The 18,873-nt window shown below is 41.2% G+C and overlaps 1 protein-coding gene across 1 annotated transcript in view; it reads right to left on the bottom strand.

The window, feature by feature from the left end:
* Positions 1-18,873, bottom strand: part of LOC126100445 (protein suppressor of forked) — a 148,683-nt gene that overhangs the window by 14,345 nt on the left and 115,465 nt on the right. Inside the window, 5 exon segments of the mRNA XM_049911052.1 lie at positions 9,521-9,693; positions 9,855-9,943; positions 10,031-10,127; positions 11,054-11,123; positions 11,220-11,466. Coding sequence (XP_049767009.1) covers positions 9,521-9,693; positions 9,855-9,943; positions 10,031-10,127; positions 11,054-11,123; positions 11,220-11,466 — 676 coding nt within the window.

The raw sequence follows: 18,873 nt of genomic DNA, 5'->3' as shown, positions 1-18,873 counted from the left end.
ATGATGTGACTTACCAAATGAAAGTGCTGGCAGGTCGACAGACACACAAACAAACACAAACATACACACAAAATCCTAGCTTTCGCAACCAACGGTTGCCTCGTCAGGAAAGAGGGAAGGAGAAGGAAAGACAAAAGGATATGGGTTTTAAGGGAGAGGGTAAGGAGTCATTCCAATCCCGGGAGCGGAAAGACTTACCTTAGGGGGAAAAAAGTGTGTGCGAGTGTATACCTGTCCTTTTTTCCCCCTAAGGTAAGTCTTTCCGCTCCCGGGATTGGAATGACTCCTTACCCTCTCCCTTAAAACCCATATCCTTTTGTCTTTCCTTCTCCTTCCCTCTTTCCTGACGAGGCAACCGTTGGTTGCGAAAGCTAGGATTTTGTGTGTATGTTTGTGTTTGTTTGTGTGTCTGTCGACCTGCCAGCACTTTCATTTGGTAAGTCACATCATCTTTGTTTTTAAATATATTTTTCCTTCGTGGAATGTTTCCTTCTATTACATACATATATATATATATATATATATATGATGTGACTCACCAAACGAAAGCACTGGCACGTCAATAGACACACAAACAAACACAAACATACACACAAAATTCTAGCTTTCGCAACCAACGGCTGCTTCGTCAGGAAAGAGGGAAGGAGAGGGAAGGAGAGGGAAAGACGAAAGGATTTGGGTTTTAAGGGAGAGGGTAAGGAGTCATTCCAATCCTGGGAGCGGAAAGACTTACCTTAGGGGGGAAAAAAGGACGGGTATACACTCGCACACACACACATATCCATCCACACATATACAGACACAAGCAGACATATTAAAAGGCAAAGAGTTTGGGCAGAGATGTCAGTCGAGGCGGAAGTGCAGAGGCAAAGATGTTGTTGAATGACAGGTGAGGTATGAGTGGCGGCAACTTGAAATTAGCGGAGATTGAGGCCTGGTGGATAACGGGAAGAGAGGATATATTGAAGGGCAAGTTCCCATCTCCGGAGTTCGGATAGGTTGGTGTTAGTGGGAAGTATCCAGATAACCCGGACGGCTAACACTGTGCCAAGATGTGCTGGCCGTGCACCAAGGCATGTTTAGCCACAGGGTGATCCTCATTACCAACAAACACTGTCTGCCTGTGTCCATTCATGCGAATGGACAGTTTGTTGCTGGTCATTCCCACATAGAATGCGTCACAGTGTAGGCAGGTCAGTTGGTAAATCACGCGGGTGCTTTCACACGTGGCTCTGCCTTTGATCGTGTACACCTTCCGGGTTACAGGACTGGAGTAAGTGGTGGTGGGAGGGTGCATGGGACAGGTTTTACACGGGGGGCGGTTACAAGGATAGGAGCCAGAGGGTAGGGAAGGTGGTTTGGGGATTTCATAGGGATGAACTAAGAGGTTACGAAGGTTAGGTGGACGGCGGAAAGACACTCTTGGTGGAGTGGGCAGGATTTCATGAAGGATGGATCTCATTTCAGGGCATGATTTGAGGAAGTCGTATCCCTGCTGGAGAGCCACATTCAGAGTCTGATCCAGTCCCAGAAAGTATCCTGTCACAAGTGGGGCACTTTTGTGGTTCTTCTGTCGGAGGTTCTGGGTTTGACGGGGTGAGGAAGTGGCTCTGGTTATTTGCTTCTGTATCAGGTCGGGAGGGTAGTTGCGGGATGCGAAAGCTGTTATCAGGTTGTTGGTGTAATGGTTCAGGGATTCCGGACTGGAGCAGATTCATTTGCCACGAACACCTAGGCTGTAGGGAAGGGACCGTTTGATGTGGAATGGGTGGCAGCTATCATAATGGAGGTACTGTTGCTTGTTGGTGGATTTGATGTGGACGGACGTGTGAAGCTGGCCATTGGACAGGTGGAGGGCAACGTCAAGGAAAGTGGCATGGGATTTGGAGTAGGACCAGGTGTATCTGATGGAACCAAAGGAGTTGAGGTTGGAGAGGAAATTCTGGAGTTCTTCTTCACTGTGAGTCCAGATCATGAAGATGTCATCAATAAATCTGTACCAAACTTTGGGTTGGCAGGCCTGGGTAACCAAGGCGGCCTCCTCTAAGCGACCCATGAATAGGTTGGCGTACGAGGGGGCCATCCTGATACCCATGGCTGTTCCCTTTAATTGTTGGTATGTCTGGCCTTCAAAAGTGAAGAAGTTGTGGGTCAGGATGAAGCTGGCTAAGGTAATGAGGAAAGAGGTTTTAGGTAGGGTGGCAGGTGGTCGGCGTGAAAGGAAGTGCTCCATCGCAGCGAGGCCCTGGACGTGCGGAATATTTGTGTATAAGGAAGTGGCATCAATGGTTACAAGGATGGTTTTCGGGGGTAACTGATTGGGTAAGGATTCCAGGCGTTCGAGAAAGTGGTTGGTGTCTTTGATGAAGGATGGGAGACAGCATGTAATGGGTTGAAGGTGTTGATCTACGTAGGCAGAGATACGTTCTGTGGGGGCTTGGTAACCAGCTACAATGGGGCGGCCGGGATGATTGGGTTTGTGAATTTTAGGAAGAAGGTAGAAGGTAGGGGTGCGGGGTGTCGGTGGGGTCAGGAGGTTGATGGAGTCAGGTGAAAGGTTTTGTAGGGGGCCTAAGGTTCTGAGGATTCGTTGAAGCTCTGCCTGGACATCAGGAATGGGATTACCTTGGCAAACTTTGTATGTGGTGTTGTCTGAAAGCTGACGCAGTCCCTCAGCCACTTACTCCCGACGATCAAGTACCACGGTCGTGGAACCCTCGACCGCCGGAAGAATGACGATGGATCGGTCAGCCTTCAGATCACGGATAGCCTGGGCTTCAGCAATGGTGATGTTGGGAGTAGGGTTAAGGTTTTTTAAGAGGGATTGCGATGCAAGACTGGGAGGCAGAAATTCATGGAAGGTTTGGAGAGGGTGATTTTGAGGAAGAGGAGGTGGGTCCCGCTGTGACGGAGGACAGAACTGTTCCAGGCAGGGATCAATTTGGATAGTGCATTGGGAAGTTGGATCATTAGGAGTAGGAATAGGATCATTTTTCTTCATGGCAAAGTGATATTTCTAGCAGAGAGTATGAGTGTAGGACAGTAAATCTTTGACGAGGGCTGTTTGGTTGAATGTGGGAGTGGGGCTGAAGGTGAGGCCTTTGGATAGGTCTGAGGTTTCGGATTGGGAGAGAGGTTTGGAGGGAAGGTTAACTACTGAATTAGGGTGTTGTGGTTCCAGATTGTGTTGATTGGAATTTTGAGGTTTTGGAGGGAGTGGAGCTGGAAGTGGGAGATTGAGTAGATGGGAGAGACTGGGTTTGTGTGCAATGAGAGGAGGTTGAGGTTTGCTGGAAAGGTTGTGAAGGGTGAGTGAGTTGCCTTTCCGGAGGTGGGAAACCAGGAGATTGGATAGTTTTTTGAGGTGGAGGGTGGCATGCTGTTCTAATTTGTGGTTGGCCTGTAGGAGGATGCTCTGAACAGCCGGTGTGGATGTGGGAGAGGAAAGATTGAGGACTTTTATTAAGGATAGGAGTTGACGGGTGTGTTCATTGGCTGAGTTGATGTGTAGGTGAAGGATTAGGTGGGTGAGGGCAATGGATTGTTCAGTTTGGAACTGGTATAGGGACTGATGGAAAGAAGGGTTGCTGCCAGAGATGGGAACTTTAAGTGTGAGGCCTTTGGGGGTAATGCCAAACGTCAGACAAGCCTGAGAAAATAAAATATGGGAGCATAATCTGGCTAGGGCGAAGGCATGTTTGCGAAGGGAATGTAAATAAAACTCAATGGGGTCGTTGTGGAGGTGTTGTGAGGGTGACATGGTATTAGAGGGTGGAAAGTGTAACATGAGGCTGAAATGAAAATGAAAATAAAAATATATGGGGAGAGATAAAGGTGAACTAAGAAGCAACTGGAGATCTGGTGTGAAAAAAGGCGAAAAAGTAATGGTTAGAGCTGGGCTATGTTGATCACATGGTGAACTTGTGTAGGTAGACAACGATGTGCATAAAGGTTAGGTCGTTGTGTTGCCGCCAAAACACGTTAAAGGGTGGAGAAATTCGGGAAAATTTCGAGAAAACTACATGTAAATGTATTAAAAGGAGTGGTTTTGTGGTGGCAGATTATGAAAATGAGGCTAACAATTGTCTGACAAAGAAATAATGACGTTAAAACCTGTGGGAAGCAGCTAAAAATGATTGGTGATGTGAGAAAAACGGAAATGGAAATAAAGCAAAAGTTATTAGAACTAGCCAAAATGGTTGTTTAATAGGTGAAAGGAACTGTTTGTGAACTAGAAACGGTGATTTTATAGCAGAGGTAGTGTTGAAAGAGGGAAAATTATTTTTTTGTTAGGAAGTGGATTACGTATTATTACGTATTACGTATTATTGAGTATATATCGGCGGGATAAAATTGTACAGTAGATTACGGAAAAAAGGAGAAGGTGAATACAAAGTGAAACTACTGGCAAAAACAGAAGGAGAAAATAAGTCGACAGAAAAGATTTCGAAATGCAACAGTGACAATAACAAACATAATTGTTGGGTTCAAATTAATGATATGAATATAATAGAGGGAAACATTCCACGTAGGAAAAATATATCTAAAAACAAAGATGATGAGACTTACCAAACAAAAGCGCTGGCGGGTCGATAGACACACAAACAAACACAAACATACACACAAAATTCAAGCTTTCGCAACCAACGGTTGCTTCGTCAGGAAAGAGCGAAGGAGAGGGAAAGACGAAAGGATGTGGGTTTTAAGGGAGGGGGTAAGGAGTCATTCCAGTCCCGGGAGCGGAAAGACTTACCTTAGGGGGAAAAAAGGACGGGTATACACTCGCACGCACACACATATCCATCCACACATATACAGACACAAGCAGACATATTAAAAGGCAAAGAGTTTGGGCAGAGATGTCAGTCGAGGCGGAAGTGCAGAGGCAAAGATGTTGTTGAATGACAGGTGAGGTATGAGTGGCGGCAACGTGAAATTAGCGGAGATTGAGGCATGGTGGATAACGGGAAGAGAGGATATATTGAAGGGCAAGTTCCCATCTCCGGAGTTCGGATAGGTTGGTGTTAGTGGGAAGTATCCAGATAACCCGGACGGCGTAACTCTGTGCCAAGATGTGGTGGCCGTGCACCAAGGCATGTTTAGCCACAGGGTGATCCTCATTACCAACAAACACTGTCTGCCTGTGTCCATTCATGCGAATGGACAGTTTGTTGCTGGTCATTCCCACATAGAATGCGTCACAGTGTAGGCAGGTCAGTTGGTAAATCACGTGGTTGCTTTCACACGTGGCTCTGCCTTCTGCCTACAGAAGAACCACAAAAGTCCCCCACTTGTGACAGGATACTTTCCGGGACTGGATCAGACTCTGAATGTGGCTCTCCAGCAGGGATACGACTTCCTCAAATCCTGCCCTGAAATGAGATCCATCCTTCATGAAATCCTCCCCACTCCACCAAGAGAGTCTTTCCGCCATCCACCTAACCTTCGTAACCTCTTAGTTCATCCCTATGAAATCCCCAAACCACCTTCCCTACCCTCTGGCTCCTACCCTTGTAACCGCCCCCCGTGTAAAACCTGTCCCATGCACCCTCCCACCACCACTTACTCCAGTCCTGTAACCCGGAAGGTGTACATGATCAAAGGCAGAGTCATGTGTGAAAGCACCCACTTGATTTACCAACTGACCTGCCTACACTGTGACGCATTCTATGTGGGAATGACCAGCAACAAACTGTCCATTCGCATGAATGGACACAGGCAGACAGTGTTTGTTGGTAATGAGGATCACCCTGTGGCTAAACATGCCTTGGTGCACGGCCAGCACATCTTGGCACAGTGAACAAACACAAACATACACACAAAATTCTAGCTTTCGCAACCAACGGTTGCCTCGTCAGGAAAGAGGGAAGGAGAAGGAAAGACAAAAGGATATGGGTTTTAAGGGAGAGGGTAAGGAGTCATTCCAATCCCGGGAGCGGAAAGACTTACCTTAGGGGGAAAAAAGGAAAGGTATACACTCGCACACACACACATATCCATCCACACATACACAGACACAAGCAGACATTTTGCTTGTGTCTGTGTATGTGTGGATGGATATGTGTGTGTGTGCGAGTGTATACCTTTCCTTTTTTCCCCCTAAGGTAAGTCTTTCCGCTCCCGGGATTGGAATGACTCCTTACCCTCTCCCTTAAAACCCATATCCTTTTGTCTTTCCTTCTCCTTCCCTCTTTCCTGACGAGGCAACCGTTGGTTGCGAAAGCTAGAATTTTGTGTGTATGTTTGTGTGTCTATCGACCTGCCAGCGCTTTTGTTTGGTAAGTCTCATCATCTTTCTTTTTAGATATATTTTTCCCACGTGGAGTGTTTCCCTCTATTTTATATATATATATATATATATATATATATATATATATATATATATATAGTTATAATAGAAGGAAACATTCCACGAAGGAAAAATATACCTAAAAACAAAGACGATGTGACTTACCAAATGAAAGTGCTGGCAGGTCGACAGACACACAAACGAACACAAACATACACACAAAATTCAAGCTTTCGCAACAAACTGTTGCCTCATCAGGAAAGAGGGAAGGAGAGGGAAAGACGAAAGGATGTGGGTTTTAAGGGAGAGGGTAAGGAGTCATTCCAGTCCCGGGAGCGGAAAGACTTACCTTAGGGGGAAAAAAGGACGGGTATACACTCGCACACACACACATATCCATCCACACATGTATATGCTCATCTTTTCGTTATACCTGTCTGCTACTTAACATGTCATCTTTACAGTGTGTAGATATCTATCCTTTTTGTTGACTTCAACAGAGCTATTTGAAATAAATAAATAAATAAATAAATAAATTGGTTTTAGGACATTCTTTTATATTATGCTCAGTATAGCCCCTGTGTGCAGACAATTTTTACATCTTTTTAAAACAACACCTTTCATGTCCTACGCGTTCTCCATGCCCTCAAACCATTTATACAAACTTCATTAGCAGGCCATTAAGATACATGTAATATCAACATCTGTATCCATGTGTATACTATGCAAAATCACTGCATGTATGGTCAAGGATAACTTATACTTCCAAACAATGGAAAATCTAGGACAGAATAATGACAATATTGTTGTCATTGCTGTGGTCTTTAGTCCAGAGAGCTCCATGCTACTCTATCCTGTGCAAGCTGCTTCATCTCCAGGTAACTACTGTCACCTAAATCCTTCTGCATCTGCCCAGTGTATTCATCTCTTCGTCTCCCGGTACGATTTTTACCCTCCACGCAGCCCTCCAATACTAAATTGGTGATCCCTTGATGCCTCAGAACATGTCTTACCAAACGATCCCCTCTTCTCACCAAGTTGCGTCACAAATTCCTCTTCTCCCCAATTCAATTCACAACATCCTCATTAGTTATGTGATCTACCAATCTAATATTCAGCATTCTTCTCTAGCACCACATTTTGAAAGCTTCTATTCTCTTCTTGTCTAAACTATTTATCATCCATGTTTCACATCCATACATGACTACACTCCATACAAATACTTTCAGAAAAAGGCTTCCTGACAATCTATACTCGATGTTAACAAATTTCTCTTCAGAAAGACTTTCCTTGCCATTGCCAGTCTACATTTTATATTCTCTTTACTTTGACCATCATCAGTTATTTTGCTCCCCAAATAGCCGAACTCGTCTACTTTAAGTGTTTCATTTCCTAATGTAATTCCTTCGGCATCACCCGATTTAATTAGGCTACATTCCATTAACCTCATTTTGCTTTTGTTAATGTTCATCTTATATCCTCGTTTCAAGACACTCCATTCTGTTCAACTGCTCTTCCAGGTCCTTTGCTGTCTCCGACAGGATTACAATGTCATTGGCAAACCTCAAAGTTTTTATTTCTTCTCCATGAATTTCGATTCCTACTCCAAATTTTTCTTTTGTTTCCTTTACTGCTTGCTCAATATACAGATTGAATAACACTGGGGACAGGTTACAACCCTGTCTCACGCCCTTCCCAACTACCACTGCCCTTTCATGCCCCTTGACTCTTATAATTGCCATCTGGTTTCTGTACAAATTGTAAATAGCCTTTCGATACCTGTATTTTAACTCTGTCACCTTCAGAATTTGAAAGAGAGTATTCCAGTCAACATTAACAAAAGCTTTCCCTAAGTTTGCAAATGATAGAAATGTAGGTTTGCCTTTCCTTAATCTATCTTCTAAGATAATTCATAGGGTCAGTATTGCTTCACGTGTTCCAACATTTCCATGGAATACAAATTGATCTCCTCCGAGATTGGCTTCTACCAATTTTTTCATTCATCTGTAAAGAATTCTTGCTAGTATTTTGCAGTTGTAACTTATTATACTGATAGTTCGGTAATTTTCACACCTGTCAATATCTGCTTTCTTGGGAATTGGAATTATTATATTCTTTTTGAAGTATGAGGGTATTTCAGCTGACTCATACATCTTGCTCACCAGATGGTAAAGTTTTGTCAGGGCTGGTTCTCTCAAGGCAGTCAGCAGTTCTAATGGAATGTTGTCTACACCTGGGACCTTGTTTCGACTTAGATCTTTCAGTGCTATGTCAAATTCTTCATGCAGTATCATATCTCCCATTTCATCTTCGTCCTCATCGCCCTTGTATAGAACCTCTATATACACCTTCCACCTTTCTGCTTTCCCTTCTTTGCTTAAATCTGGTTTTCCATCTGAGCTCTTGATATTCATACAAGTGATTCTCTTTTCTCCAAAGGTCTCTTTAATTTTCCTGCAGGCAGTATCTATCTTACCCATAGTGATATATGCTTCTACATCCTTACATTTGTCCTCTAGCCATCCCTGCTTAGCCATTTTGCACTTCCTGTCAATCTCATTTTTGAGATGTTTGTATTCCTTTTTGCCTGCTTCATTTACTGCATTTTTATACTTTCTCATTTCATCAATTAAATTCAGTATCTCTTCTTTAGCTAAGTATTTCTACTAGCCCTCATCTTTTTACCTACTTGATTCTCTGCTGCCCTCATTATTTCATCTCTCAAAGCTACCCATTCTTCTTCTACTGCATTTTTTTCACCCGTTCTTGTCAATAGTTTCCTAATGCTCTCTCTGAAACTCTGTATAACTTCTGGTTCTTTTAGTTTATCCAGATCCCATCTCCTTAAATTCCCACCTTTTTGCAGTTTCTTCAGTTTTAATCTACAATGACAATATTATGAAAAGGATACATTGTTGCTCACCATAAAGTGGAGATGTTGAGTCACAGATAGGCACAACAAAAAAAAGAGGCCTTCTTCTTAATCAGCCCCCCCCCCGCACGTGCTAACAAAACTCACACACACCTGACCACTGTCTGACTGCCGAGGGAAGACTTCCTATCTGACCTTGGCAGGTAGAGATAGTGTGTGTGAGAGTTGCGTTTGTGTTTTTACTTTAAGTTAAACTGCATGTTAACAATGTATCCAAAAATACCAGCTTGTAGAAAGAATTCATTACTTTACTAAAGATACATTTACAAATATCACAAAAATACAGTCTCCTTCATTACCAGGTACAGGATGATCACCAGGTATGGTATTAGCTTTAGGTTTGTAAGGTATCATCTGTGAGACATCTGGCCGAGGAACTTTGGCAGCTTCGTCTTCATCTAAAGCTGAGCAGGCGGCCAGAGGGTGAAACGCTCTCGATGCTGTGCTTGCAACTTCATTGTATCCTATTGCTCTATAAGAAAAAATAAACAGTTTGAGTACTGGTTAACAGATTAAGGATGTGGATTAACTAAGTATTTTCTAGAGGGAAGCAGACACGTTGTTTTAGAGTTCACCAATGTTCAACACAACACATACTTCTGACATTCTTCTTTAGATGCAATAAATACTTACTTCAGTTCACCTGGAGTACATGGATACAAATCAAGGAATTTGTATCTATCCACCAGCTGAGCTGTTTCCTTTCCTTGAAATTCTTTTATCTGCAAAGAAGAAAAAACCGTAATGTTTAAACACAACGTTTCTTATTTGTAAATGTATATTTTATGTTGTTCAATGAAAATACTAACCTGACTGAGAACAGCACTTCGCCTCTTTTCAACTTTAACAATACTTGCGAGGTCTCCAATATTTGATTCAAATTCAAGAAAACGATTCCAGATTTCACTGTAAATTAACATCTCACAGTCAGTATGAAACAACTGTTCAAATTATATGGCTGAGAAAGGAAATTAGATATGGTACATATCACAACTCTGAAATCACCCGACACCTTCAAAATACAAAAATTGGATTTAAAATTTATCAAAAAAAAAAAAGGCATTTATAATGCCTGAAGGGCTTAAATGGCTTTTACTTACCTTCTTCAAATTAAATTACACATAAAACATTTGTATACAGTCCCAAATTTATATTTATTATTCTATGGTGCATTTCAGGGCACAGTATCTCATTTTCGTAAGGCTAACAATTCTGTTTTTCTTGTATTATTGGCGATTATAAAAATACAGAAGAATGCTGCAAGATGCGTATTTATTTCAGAATGAAAATACAAAAATTTGTTTCTTTTTTCAAGAAAATTATAGTGCAAGATAGACAATATTAAAGTAGCAAAGAGACATGAGAAGCACAGCACTGTACACCGTTGCAAAACTTCGTGACAGAGTTAAACTGTAAATCATGTGCCAGAGTAGCTCCTTCGAATTTTATTTCAGCACACAGCTTTAATTTCTATAACAGCATGCAATCCATTGTAAAATAAACTATTAAAAATAAAAACAAGCCCATAGGCTGAGGACAACCCATTATTCCATAATATCCATTATTCCATAATATCCAATACTCCATAATATCCCTTATTCCAGGAGAGGTAGTCTGATAAGCTATGTATGCATGCATGAGAGTTCTGTGAGATGTGGGAAGTGGGAGGAAGGTACTAACAGAATTGAAGCTGCAAGGGTGGGTTTCATGTTATGGCTGGATAATTGGATAATTCACCCATTAAGAGCTGAGTCATGTTTTGTAGAACTCTTAAGACATTTCCAGGATATATAATAACAGGAAAATAATACTAAAATACAATTTATACTTACACAGACTTTTCAGGCTCTAAGCTACCAGACGACAAAACTCTTTCAAACAGAACTCTTGTGTTGTTATCCTCTGCAATAATAATGAAACAAAAGGAAAAAAATTAACTGATGTCATATCCACTGGTGGTGGGGTACACGGTATGAACAACATTTAAATGGAACTCACCATTTAAGTGGGAAAGATAGTCAATATAGCACAGTATATAATCAGGGTTATCCGAAAACTTCTTTAGGCCTAGTTCAAATATTCTGAAAGCAATATTCTTGTCCTTGCTGCAATAATATTCCATCAATGCAGCAGCTACAAAAACGTGGAACCTAGAGCGTGAATCTTCCCTCGCTCTCTTGAACACTGTGCGAGCAGATTTTATTCCTTCAGCACGTCGAGCAAACTTCATGTACTGTACATAGGCCTAGAAAAGCATAAATTTTAAATGTAAGAGCAATGACACAAGCATGTGTACCGGCAGTCATTATCACAGCATTGGCTTTCGTCATTCCTGCAATATTTATGTCTCAAAATTTCATTTACTAGCCCGAAGAAAACAAACTACAAACTTCTTGGTCATAACTTAGTGCCCCAATCCATGTTAATTACAAATAGAAATTCCTAAATACCGTATTTACTCGAATCTAAGCCGCACTCGAATCTAAGCCACACCTGAGAAATGAGACTCGAAATAAAGGAAAAAAAATTTCCCGAATCTAAGCCGCACCTGAAATTGGAGACTCGAAATTCAAGGGGAGAGAAAAGTTTTAGGCCGCACCTCCAAATCGAAACAAAGTTGGTCCATTGTAATATGAGACACAATTTAGGTCGAATGAATGACGATACAGCTACAGTAGTTTGGTTCGCGTCGTAAGCTTAGCAGTTAAGCTTTACCACGTAGCCATTGCTATGCGTCAGGTGCTCCGTCCGTATTTATACGGGTACCCTTCCTTTTTCACGTGCTTCGTCTGGTTTGAATCGATTGCTTATTTTGCTTTGATCTGATAAATGCCATTTTCTTTGTTATAGGTGTTTGCGTCACTCTTAAGCTGAAAATGCATTACTGCACTGTGTCGTGCATTGTTTGTCGCATTCTGATAGTGCGTGTTTACGGCCCGTCGCGGCACGCGGCATGGCATGCTTTTGTACGCGCTACCGCCGCATTAAAAAAAAAAAAAAAAAAAAAAAAAAAAAAAAAAAAAAAAAGGAGAGAGAGAGAGAGAGAGAGAGAGAGAGAGGAATCGTCTCATTAGCGAAACCATGGCAAGAGACTGCTATTTTTTGTTACTTACACTGCTGCATTCTTTGATAATGATCAACAAGAATCAAATAATAGACTGCGTATGATAGAACATGTTCTGAACGAGAGTTAGGCGAAAATTTTTCTCCGTTTGAAAATCTTTGTGGCCGCTTCTTTATTATATCAAATTCTGCACAGAAATTAGAATCATCTTAGATTTAAAAATCTAGTCACTTGCCGTGCTTCATTTCTGACTGTAAGAATAATACAAATATAAACATGACACGATACGTATATTCTTCCGCGTTTGCTGTTGTCTCACTCTAGTTTCGTAGTTTATTAGGCAGACAGGATTTAAATGAGATAGCAGCAAACACGAAAGAATACATGGCAAAATGTTTATATTCGTATTATTCTTATGGTGAAGAGAATACTGTATGTGATTCATATTTCATCAGGTTCCTATTAGCAACCATCTCTTCTCACAGATAGGAAAAAATTCAGAACGTAGAGTTGGCCATATTGACAAACATCCCAAACAGTCTTGCCAGTCAGATTTTCGTAATACACTGAAATTGTGCTACATTCGAAAATGAACAATACGGAATTTGTATTTACTTCATTGGATAATGTATGAAAATGCAGTGGTCGAAACTCGTGGCGGAGAAAAAAAGCTCGTCTTCCACTTTTTTTTTTTTTAATTTATTTACTGACGCAGAGGTTTTGGCGCCAGTATTTATCTTTGTGCCTACAAAGCATGGCTGCGTAGCGCTACATATATTCGACGGCAGAAGTTAGTTGTGGCGGCACGTACAAACATTTTTCATAACTTCCACTTGCTTTGCACTCGATTCTAAGCCGCAGCCGGTTTTTTGGATTACGAAAACTGGAAAAAAAGTGCGGCTTAGATTCGAGTAAATACGGTAAGTAATTACAGTGAATAATTAAAAGTAGTACAATTGATAAAAGTTTCTACATTTTCAGACAAATGAGGATAACATCTTCATGAGTAGCTAAGGTAATATACATAGTGAAGTCCATCCTATGAGATAATGTCCAAGTTAACACTTTCAACTTCAATAGCAGATGATCCTCTTAGAAAAGAGATACATCTGTTGCAGAGTTGTTGAGGACAAGATTGGAAAACGGAAAACAGATGCATATTCAGAAGGTGGTAATATAATGTGATTGCACACACTTTTAAGCACCAATGAATTACAAATATTGTAAAGGAGGAAGGGGAACACACACACACACACACACACACACACACACACACACACACACACACACAAACAAACAAACAAAAGCAAGCAAACAAACACAAACAGAGAGAGAGAGAGAGAGAGAGAGAGAGAGAGAGAGAGAGAGATGACAAATAGGGGAGTAGCAGATGGAGAAAAAAGGGGAGGGGAAGAGGACTGAGGAGAAAAGAACACCGACAGCTACTATTGCTAGAATGTACACGTCCTGTAGAGTCAGTATATTAAATGTCATCAGCTTGCATGCCAATCACAACTACTATAATCTATAGACTCAGCTACATAAAGAATGAAGAAAAGAAGCGCTCAAATAAATCAGAAAAGAAATTGCACAACTGACATCAAAACTGGTATTTCATTTTTGTTAGTTTATACTCCAAGAAAAAATGTGGCTAAAGGTGTGACCTTTTGTGGTGTCACCGCCAGACATCACACTTGCTAGGTGGTAGCCTTTAAATTGGCCGCGGTCTGTTAGTATACGTCGGACCCGCGTGTCGCCACTATCAGTGATTGCAGACCAAGCGCCGCCACACAGCAGGTCTAGAGAGACTTCCTAGCACTCGCCCCAGTTGTACAACCGACTTTGCTAGCGATGGATCACTGACAAAATACGCTCTCATTTGCCGAGACGATAGTTAGCATAGCCTTCAGCTACGTCATTTGCTACAACCTAGCAAGGCGCCATTACCAGTTACTATTGATACTGTAAAACATGTACCGTCATGAGCAACGTTCACCATTTATGGATTAAAGTTAAGTATTCCACCGGCTACGTCAGTTTTTCCTACAGTCTCATTTCCTTGTCCTGTTCCAGACCTCACGCCAGCCTGCATGAGCTAAAACGCGTGCCTTTCGGCTTCCTCTCATACCGGTGTAGGCTCTCCTGCCAACCCACAACACCTTTCATCTGACTCCCCACAAATAATATCCGTTGATAGCTTTCTTTTTCTTGAAACTGCAGCATTTACTGGGCAGAGACTGCTCTCACAACAGGGAGAACGGTGTTTTTAAACCACAGTGGCGAGTTGTAGACCCAAATCCAAAACACTATGTTAAATAAAAAGTAGGGGACAAATTGAATGGCTGTTGGCACAAATGTGATACCAGCCAAGCCAATAATTACACTCACTTGCAACAACAACTGTGCACCATCAAACAACTACACTGCAGACAAACAGGAAATAATGACATTGTGATATATTTGCTGTATTTAACTTCAAAAATTAATCAGTTATTGCAAATATGTTACAGCTTAATGACAGAATTAATATTATGAAATATCACCTGCATGAAGATGATATACAGAGGGATTCGAGGGATTCGGGAAAAGGTAGACACTCTTCGATGGTCAATATTAATAGAACAAAATGACATACTGTAACAATTCTTGCACGAGGGGAAGATTATTTTGTGTGTTCAAATCACACCTTATTAGCAGCCAAACAAAATCACTGGCAGTGAACTGTTGAGAGAACGACAGCTGTCAGTGTTGCTGGTGTAACAACAGCAAAGGACACCAGCCGCACAGGACACGACAGTTTCTTGTAGCTCATTCAGTGTAGCTGGCTTCCGTTGACGAATTTCATTTTTCAAAGTCCACTATAGGTAGCAATAAAGAGGTGTAAAGTCTGGAGGCCACAATGAATACTCAAGAGCTCCTCTCCAAACTGTCTATCTTCCAGGTAGATTTTCATCCAAGCAGGACGTGATAACTTTCTGGTAGAGAGGTGGAACACCATTTTGTTGTAGGTAAAAATCTTTCATTTACAAACACCACTCGAATGGGAGGTAAAAATCAATGTTTGCAGCATATGAAAATACACCTCACCAGTTACAGTACCTTCAAGTAAGGATGGGCCAATCAAACCATGCGATGACAGACCAGACCACACATTAACACACGGTAGATTGAAATGTTTGTCCACGTGAATGTGAGGATTTTCAGGAGCCCCTTACATGCAGCTGTGGCAGTTTACAGTACCAGTCAGTTTGAATTGTGCCTCATCAGATCAGAGAACCATCCTTGCAAACTGTTCATCCTCACGAAGTATGCCTTCACACCACTCGCAGTACTCCAATCCTTTGGTCTGGGCCACCCTCGTTCACACTGTGCAGCAATCCTACAATCTACACTTTCCACTTTCCACCCTTCAGAATTTGTCATCTGCTTGATCAGCTTATCCTACTGTCACGTGCACCATGCTTCACAGATTTTTGAGGTGACCTAGTAAAATGGATGGCCTTGCATTGCTCAAACGATAACCTTACTTCATTCATTGCTGTGCTGTCATCTGCTGGAAAATCTGTACCACAATCTGTTGAGAAAATAATGGCCTATGCTACCGTGCAAAATTACAGAAATATGTCATTTCGTTCCACAGATATTTACTATGAAGGAGTCTTCAACATGGGGGGCTGTAATCCCCCCTCCTTCCTAATTCCCTATATTGTCCACATTAGTCGTTTACGAAGATCTGAGAGGGGCGAAGATAACAATAAACTTTCTAGCTTACTTAGCTCATCATGTAGAGCTGGCTCCATTTCTTCTTTTCTATGGATCTGATTCTTGAAGCGGAAAATGTTACATCCTAGGTCCTCACTGTTGGATTGATCTAAATAAATTTGAAGATTGCTGTTGCAGAATTTTTGTTTTTATGTAAATCTATCTTCTCAAATTTTAGTATATCATACAGTCTTTTGATTTTTCCCATTTACAAGGGCGAAAATAAATTGAAACTTCCTGACAGATTAAAACTGTGAGGACAGGTCATGAGTTGTGCTTGGGTAGCTCAGTTGGTAAAGCACTTGCCCGCGAAATCCAAAAGTCCCGAGTTCGAGTTTTAACCTGTCAGGAAGTTTCATATCAGCGTACACTCAGCTGCAGAGTGAAAATCTCATTCTGGAAACATCCCTAGGCTGTGACTAAGCCATGTCTCCGCAATATCCTTTCTTCCAGGAGTGCTAGTTCTGCAAGGTTCGCAGAAGAGCAAGTAGAGGTGGGATTGTGTAGCAGAAGCTTAAAGCACAGCAGCTAAAGCTAGAAATTTGAGCTGATAAGGTCCCGGCTGGAATCTCTACGAGATTCTGAAGTTGATTCTAGAGGACTTAGTTTGATATACCAAATTTTAATACACCAAGCGATGATTACACAGGTGTTTCTCTGTCGGCCCATGACAGACTATCTCAACAATCTAAAACAAAGTATGGGTACAGTTACACATGTAACTCACGCAATTCACCAACAACTGAGGCCATGTTCAGAAGAGAACTAGTTGCTACTAACATTCATATCGAGCTCCGAAGGACGCAGGCAATACTCAGATCTACATCATTCTGGAAACATCCCCCAGGCTGTGGCTAAGCCATGTCTCCGCAGTATCCTTTCTTTCAGGAGTGCTAGTTCTGCAAGGTTCGCAGAAGAGCTTCTGTGAAGTTTGGAAGGTAGGAGATGAGGTACTGGCAGTATTGAAGCTGTGAGGACAGGTTGTGAGTCATGCTTGGGTAGCTCAGTTGGTAGAGCACTTGCCCGTGAAAGGCAAAGGTCCCGAGTTCGAGTCTCGGTCCGGTACACAGTTTTAATCTGTCAGGAAGTTTCATATCAGCGCACACTCGGCTGCAGAGTGAAAATCTCATTCTGAAATTACATTGTTTGCACAAAATACAAAAATACTTCTGATCATATCAGAGACATGCTTACGACTCCTGACACTCTGCAGGAATATCCATATTCTAAAGTGTTAACAATTTTTCTTAACAAATGAATTTCTACTTGTTTGTTACATTATTGCTTTTGATTAATATTTCATAAATGAATCCAGAAATAACCATAGTAACCAATACAGTACTGCGTAAATAATAATATAAATTTTAAGTGTGTCAATAGTTTGTAATTTCAAATGTTTCTAAAAAAAAATATTTTAACTATACATTCAGAACTAGTAGTTATCAATTATGACACTGAGCTTAAAACACTTTATAAAGTAATTCATTTTCATAAACTTTAGCTTGAAATATAAGATACTGTGTATAAAATTACATGAAAGTTTTCAGAAAAGCAACTGAAATAATAGTGATCTGTCCAAAATTCAAAAAATAATACTGTTATCGAAAACTACTGTTGAGGAAAGGTAATGCTAGAGGAGGATGTCGTGCTACTGTATAAATTTGAAGAGGTTGAAAAAAATCAGACAATCAGCTGCAAACCAATATTTATTTAGCCTTTGACCTAGGTTTTGATATTTTTAAAAGTGTCTTCTTTAGAAGGAATTGACCCTAAAAATGTATATAACGGTTACAAACTATTTTTACATACATATCTAAATATTAATAACAGAAAAATATTTATGAAGTAAACTTGTTACATCACATGGTGGTAAATTACATTACCTGAAGCTGAGTGGCTCTTGTCATATATAAAATTGATATAAAAACCAGAAACATCACATGCCATGGCTTAAGACAGCAGCCAGCTTAATTATATTCAGCATATGTCAGAATAAATGCGCAAATGTAATGCTCTTGTCAACATAAAATTAAAACAGGAGTACAAAGGACTGACTTTGTTACCAGGTATGAGAGGGGGGGGGGGGGGGGGGGACGACACTGCCATCGGTGGAGCTTGTGTAGTATACATTTCTGCCGCTAGGTGGGAATAGTGCAACTCATCACCAATTCAGTGCTGCCTGTGTTGTCGACCTGGTTTGTTCTGTTCATTTACAGAAATTGTTTTCACTGGCGCTGTTTTCATCTTGTTTCATTTTTATGATGGCAACTTTATGTGAGCAACATGCAGTCTTGAAATTTTGTTTTCTACTCTGTAAAAATGCTGCTGAAACTGTTTTAATCTTGAAAACAGTTTACCAAGATGATGCTACGGGGAAAGTGTACAAGTGGTTTGCTCAATTTAAAAATGGCGACATGTTGGTCGATGACAAACCTCATTCTGGACATCCATCAACTGCCCAAATCGAGGAAAATATTGAAAAAATTCGAGAGCTTGTGCTCACAGACTATCAACAGACAACTGATGACCGTCAAAGAAATTTTAAGAAGATGGTGCAACAGTGTTTGTCAAAAAAGACCCAATTTGCAGAGACAGGAGACTGGTTCTTCCACCACGAAAACACACCTGCACACACAGCCATCACTGTTATGTAGTTTTTGGCTAAAACTGGCACGGTTCTGCTGCACCTTATTTGCCTGACCTGGCTCCATGCAAATTTTTCTTGTTAGCAGGCATGAAAGGACACTGATTTGACAACATTGAGGAAGTCAATGGAAAAACTCGGAAGGAGCTGTCAGTTGCTTCTAGAGATGACTACAAAAAATG

Source organism: Schistocerca cancellata, chromosome 9, assembly GCF_023864275.1.
Source record: "Schistocerca cancellata isolate TAMUIC-IGC-003103 chromosome 9, iqSchCanc2.1, whole genome shotgun sequence".
Lineage (NCBI taxonomy): Eukaryota > Metazoa > Arthropoda > Insecta > Orthoptera > Acrididae > Schistocerca > Schistocerca cancellata.
Note: the sequence above shows the minus strand (reverse complement) of the source record. Positions and strands in the feature narration are given on the sequence as shown.